At 39.1% G+C, this 6,000-nt stretch overlaps 1 protein-coding gene across 1 annotated transcript; it reads left to right on the plus strand.

The window, feature by feature from the left end:
• The first annotated feature begins 1,587 nt into the window (after window positions 1-1,587).
• LOC131333283 (glycosyl hydrolase 5 family protein-like) lies at window positions 1,588-5,784 on the plus strand. Its single transcript, XM_058367740.1, has 3 exons — window positions 1,588-2,326; window positions 4,427-5,024; window positions 5,318-5,784. The coding sequence occupies exons 1-3, from the start codon at window positions 1,682-1,684 to the stop codon at window positions 5,755-5,757; spliced, it is 1,683 nt and encodes a 560-aa protein (XP_058223723.1). The 5' UTR covers window positions 1,588-1,681; the 3' UTR covers window positions 5,758-5,784.
• The last annotated feature ends 216 nt before the right edge of the window (window positions 5,785-6,000 follow it).

A 6,000-nucleotide genomic window follows, 5' to 3' on the forward strand; every position in this document is an offset into this window, starting at 1 on the left:
CCGGAAATAGCCGAGAAATCAGGTGAACATGTGTAACGTTTCTCTCAAAATGGGATGTACCCAGTACGGTACGTATTTGCGAATAACATTTATCGGAACAAGTGTACATAAAAACAAAATGAATTTGATGGATTATACTCTGTAACTTGAAGAACACAATTATTTTTCTCAGTATAAATATGCTCCGATCAAATATTAACAAAATGAGTTTGATGGATTATACTCTGTAACTTGAAGAACACAATTATTTTTCTCAATATAAATATGCTCCGATCAAATATTTTTCGATATTTCAATTGATTTGATTGTTCATATAACTGCAATATCGTACTCGATGACTTAAACCCAAAATTTTAGTATACCAATGAAGTTTACACCTTCATTTAACAGTAAATGACACAAGAATGAAAACTCTGCACATTCCTCGATTTTCTGATAATTAAGCAATAAACAAAAAAATACGAAAGATTTATTGCGCCACAAAAAGGGGCCACCTTTTTTTTGGGGTAAATAAAACAGAAAGTCTAAATAAAAGGGGCCAACCTCATCTGTAGTTTCACTCTCTTTTTACTGCCCTATTTTCAGAAACCACCTGTTGACGTGCATATTGCACGGTTGCACCACCCAAGCACCCATCATGCACGTGAACAATACCTGAATTAACATGTACACATCTATCAAAAGTAGTACTTCTGTATTCGGACCAGTTTACATGCACTTCTATTATCCCCCTCCTCTTCCGTTCAAAGACAGTCCATCCATGTTGGAACTAGAAAATTTATAAAAAATTTATTTCTTACAGTCCGACCACAACAATCGTGTGAGGAGCAAACCCACTGAGCAACCGGAGTAGGATCCTGAAGGGCGGGGCGGCCTAAAGCCCCTGTGCGACAGATCGGAGCCGTTCATCTAGGCAATAGATGGCTCGGATTTCAATCACCACAATGAATGGCTCGGATCAATATGAGCTCAAATTCAATCTGAACCATCGATGCCAAAATGAATGATCAGATCAACCGCCCTACATCCCTACGGTGCGGGCAGCAGGATTTCCCATTCCTTGCCCCTAGGCCTAGGGGCTACCTATCAAAAGTGGGTCTAACATGACTTCTTCATTCCAATATCATAAACGGACAGTCGGTGGGACACAACCTCAACCACATTTTCGTACTATTTTCACTGCCTTAATTATTCAACCCACCTGGTGATCTGCATGCAACACCAGCCTAAATTTGGAGAGAGTATGATGGTATTACCAATATATTTTTAATAATAAAAATATCTACCAATAGGGATTGGATTAATGGGAAATATGGGTGATTTCAAAAGTGAGGGGGCAAAGGTAAAGAAAAAAAAAGGGTTTGTCAATAACAGGTTAAAAGTGCATGATCGCAATTTCATCGAACGAGCGAAAGTCTCCATAAAGGTAAAGGACATGCTCACAAAAAAGAAAAACACTCCGTATGTTTAGTTCGGCCTCAATGCCAGTATCAACGTAATAAAGATCCCACTATGATAGAATAAAGAATACAATGAGATAAAAAAGAAATTGGGCAGAATATATATACGTAAAAGGTAGTATTTTACTCATCTCACACTATATTCTTCATTTTCCCCTCACATTTTCTCTCAACACGATCTCTTTGGGTTCCTAATAGAAAAATAAAGCAACACAAGAACAATGAGGGATCCAATCTTTCTCTCTTCTCCTCCCACAATATCACAACCAACAATGAAGTTATTACTCAAAAACATATTCCAAACCATCACTATTCTCCTCTCCCTCCTCTCACTCACCTCTGTCTCTAACTCCTTCCCTCTCTCCACAAGCTCGAGATGGATCATCGACAAGAACTCGGGCCACCGGGTGAAACTAGCCTGCGTCAACTGGGCCGGACACCTCCACGACATGGTGCCCGAAGGCCTCGAAAAAAAGCCGCTCAGACAGATCGCGGCTTTCGTGGCCTCGAACGGGTACAACTGCGTGCGACTCACGTGGGCCACGTACATGTTCACAAGGTCCAACTATTCTAGCCTCAGTGTCACACAGTCTCTGGACCACTGGGGCCTGGTCCAGGCCAGGGAAGGCATGGCTAAGAATAATCCGTGGATCATGGGCCTGACCCCTTTCGAGGCTCAAAGGGCTGTGGTTAATGAGCTTGGGGCTCATAAGGTTATGGTGGTGTTGGATAATCATGTTAGTTTGCCCAAGTGGTGTTGCGGTGGTAAAGATGGAAATGGATTTTTTGGAGATGAGTATTTTGATCCTGATGAATGGTTGCAAGGGTTGAGTATGGTGGCTAAGCTGTATAAAGGCATAGATACGGTGAGTAAGTTCATAGTCAATTTTGTTAGTGTAATGTTATTACTTTCGTTATTGACAAATTTGCTTTCATTTCGCTCTCGAACCCAAGAACATATATATGTGAAATCTCTTTAAAGAGTTCCATCGGATGTGTGTCCCAGGCAAATATGGGATAAATGTGACTCACTTAGGCCCCGTTCCAGAATACCTTCTTAAAAAATAAGTACTTATTTTACATTTTCAAACTCAAAAATAATGTAAATGAAAAATAATTTTTTAATTTTTTTTGTACCGTATTAAAGATCTCAATAAGATCTATCAAACAAGATCCATAGTGATAGGAAAATTATTTGCATAAGCACATAATTTTTAAACTTGAAATTGTCTTCTTAAAAAATAAGTACTTACTTATCGTTCTGGAAATAAGTACCTACTTGTCAACACGAGGTTAACCTGTTGTTAAAAATTCTTCGAAAAAATACTCATTGGCCCCATCAAGATAGATAGAAACATATTTGGAATTAGAATTATTGCGTCAATTCAAATTTTCTCGTAAATTATTTGTGTTAAAACTAATTATTTTGTTTAATAGCTTGGAGTCAATTTGCCAAAAAAAGGACCCAAAAAAATTAAAGATCATACAAAAAGTCGCCACTGGTTGTAAAAAGAGAAGAAAGGAATGAGGAAAATGAAAAGCTATATTAAATTTCCTCATATCTACCTCCTAACTGTCACAACCAGTCAAATTGTAGGGCTTTATCTTTTAGGCTCCGTTTGGTTCCATGTAAATTGTTTTTTCAGAAAATAAACTACTTCAAACTTTTATTTTTTGGTGTTTGTTGGCACTTGAAAATATTTTCAGAAATCAACAAAATGTTTGGTTGGAATTGAACGTGGGTCAGGACTGACGATCGAGGAAACTGAGCAGTGAGAATTGCAGTATAATGCAGTAGGTTCATTTTGGAAAATAACTTGCGGAAGATTTAAGGGTAAGTGATTTTCATCCAATTGGTGGAAAATAATTTACATGTAAAATAGTTTTCCAATTTTTTACACATCCAAACACGGAAAATAGGTTAAATATTTTACCAGAAAATATTTTATGCCCAGACAAACGGAGCCTAAATTGAAAGTAATTAGAACCGTTTTATTAATCAATTCATCGATGAGAAGGTCAAGCAAAAATTCAGCTCGATTAGATATTGGTTAGTACTCGATCAAAAAACGCAATTTCGCTCTATCCATTTCTAAACGAATTAGACTTTTTCGATCAAAGTATTTCCTGATTGTCATTAACGACTAGCTTTCACTTTTATCACTCTTACATAATTGTGTCTAGTCCTCACTAATTTCGGATTACCTACCCATGTGTTTTTGGCGGACAATTAATTAATTAATTAATTATAGGTAGCTAGTGATGAATTTTTAACCCAGATGAACTTATCGAAACAGCCAAATAAATAAAGCCGCTTAAGGTAGGGGTAAAAAAGACCCAATTCATTAGTCCAATGGAATATCAAGAGATACTTTTGAATTCTTGTAATGATATGTACTTTTTAATGACTTCGTACTTATTAATATTTCTAATGTAAAGTAATTTACCAAATTTTATGGCTTTCAAGTTGTTTTAGTTTTTCCTTTTGAAGTTCACATGTATCTTGTTGAATTTTATTTCCTGAAGAATGTAAAGCCACCGTATTTTTTAAGGTTTCACCTGAACCCAAAAATGTAGGAGCTGGCCCACCAACCAACTTGGTCAGCTTGCTGCCCTGCCCATGTAGTCTTTAATTGCGTTATAGAGTGTTGTGTTGTAATTATAAAAAGGGAAAATGACGGCCAAGAACATGTTTTATAATTAATACCCGCCAAGAACATGCTAAGAATATTTGTTAATACTGAAAATGTCCTTGGCGGGTATTAATTATCAAAACACGTCCTGGGCCGTCATTTTCTCTTATAAAAATGACTTAATCCAATGAAAAACAGAAGGCAAAACACATCCATTTTGCGAAAAATTAAATCAAAGACCCAATACAATTCCATTTTTTGAACAATTTTATGTGGTTTTTTTTTTTCACAGTGTGTAAAAGACAATTTCTCCTTTATTTGACTTATAAACAGGTAGTAGGAATGAGCATGCGAAACGAGCTTCGCGGACCGCATCAAAACGAGAACGATTGGTACAAATACATCCAAATGGGCGCGACAACAATCCACGCAGCAAACCCGGACGTGCTCGTGATTGTCTCAGGGTTATCCTACGACACCAATCTCGGCTTCCTAAAGAAAAAGCCCTTGTCGTTGGGCTCGAACTTGGAATCCAAGTTAGTCTACGAGGCCCATTGGTACTCATTCGGCGACCCAACGGATCAGTGGATGCTCCAAACCAACGGGTTCTGCGCAAAGAGAACCCGCTCGTTCATGAGCGGGGCCGGGTTCCTAACTACTGGCCCGAACCCGGCTCCCTTGTTCTTGAGCGAGTTTGGTGTGGACCAGAGAGGGGTGAGCGAGAGAGACAACAGGTACTTGAGCTGCTTGTTGGGCTTTTTGGCCGAGAGAGATTTGGATTGGGCTTTGTGGACTCTGCAAGGGAGTTACAAGCTTAGGGAAGGGAAAGTTGGGATGGAAGAGACCTTTGGGCTTGTGGACGCTAATTGGGATCATCTTAGGAATTCAACACTGCAAGATAAGTTGAAACTTGTTCAACAGATGACACAAGGTATGTATGGTGCCTTTCAAAATAGTCTTTGTTGCAACTGAATACGTACGTATGGACACCCAAGCTGGCCCGGACACTTTTGAGTTATCACTACAACAAAATTCGGTCTTGGATATGCATCGATCATTAGATTAGTCGCATTTAGATGTACGCTTACCTATCCAACAGTTGTGAGGCCACATGGTATGAGGGTTGGGTATATATTTTTATAGCATTAATGCAGTACACTCACGACATAAAAAAAGGAAGTTCTTAAAGGATTGATACTAAAGTTCGACGCTTTTTTTGTGCAGATCCGAGTTCAAAATGGCCGACGAACTACGTAATGTTCCATCCCCAAAGCGGCCGGTGTGCCAGGCTGGGAAGGCAGGGCCTCTGCTTAAGCAATTGCCTGCAAACGAGCAAATGGAGCTACGGCGGGAATGGAACTCCAATCCGTTTAACGGGTACCTCTCGGTGCCTGACGATTGACGGCGATGGGCTCCCTCCAATTCTCTCCGATGATTGCTCGAGCCAGCGGAGTCGGTGGGAATCGGTTTCTGAATCCAAGTTTCACATGGCAGCGCAAGATGGAAGCGGGAGTAACTTGTGTTTGGATTGGAGCTCTTCTAACTCCTCTGCTGTTCTTCTTACAAAGAAGTGCCTTTGCTTGGATAATGATCTTAAGGATGTCCCCAGTTGCGCTCAAAACCCACAAAATCAGTGGTTTAAGCTTGTTCCAACAAATAAATAGTGAAAGTATAAGCAAAAGTTTTTAAGACTCAATCAGTGCAAATGATCAGGTCTTTTTACAGTTCTATATAATTATACCGTATTAACATAGCAGAAAATATTTCTGATGTTGGCTACTTCTTGTTAATTATTGCAAAACATGATAACCATTTGTTGCCGCCCAAGAAAAGCCCGAGAATAGGACTGATAAACGAACCAAGCTACTCGAGTTGGAGCTCGTGTTCGCACATTTAAGACTGGTTTG

The sequence above is a fragment of the Rhododendron vialii genome, chromosome 7a (genome assembly GCF_030253575.1).
Source record: "Rhododendron vialii isolate Sample 1 chromosome 7a, ASM3025357v1".
Taxonomy (NCBI): Eukaryota; Viridiplantae; Streptophyta; class Magnoliopsida; order Ericales; family Ericaceae; genus Rhododendron; species Rhododendron vialii.

Bases quoted from the DNA above. Each gene is read 5' to 3' on its own strand.
- LOC131333283 (XM_058367740.1), top strand. From the start codon at position 1,682: ATGAGGGATCCAATCTTTCTCTCTTCTCCTCCCACAATATCACAACCA. The intron at 2,327-4,426 runs GTGAGTAAGTTC...ACTTATAAACAG, and splicing joins TGTATAAAGGCATAGATACG to GTAGTAGGAATGAGCATGCG. The intron at 5,025-5,317 runs GTATGTATGGTG...TTTTTTGTGCAG, and splicing joins TGTTCAACAGATGACACAAG to ATCCGAGTTCAAAATGGCCG.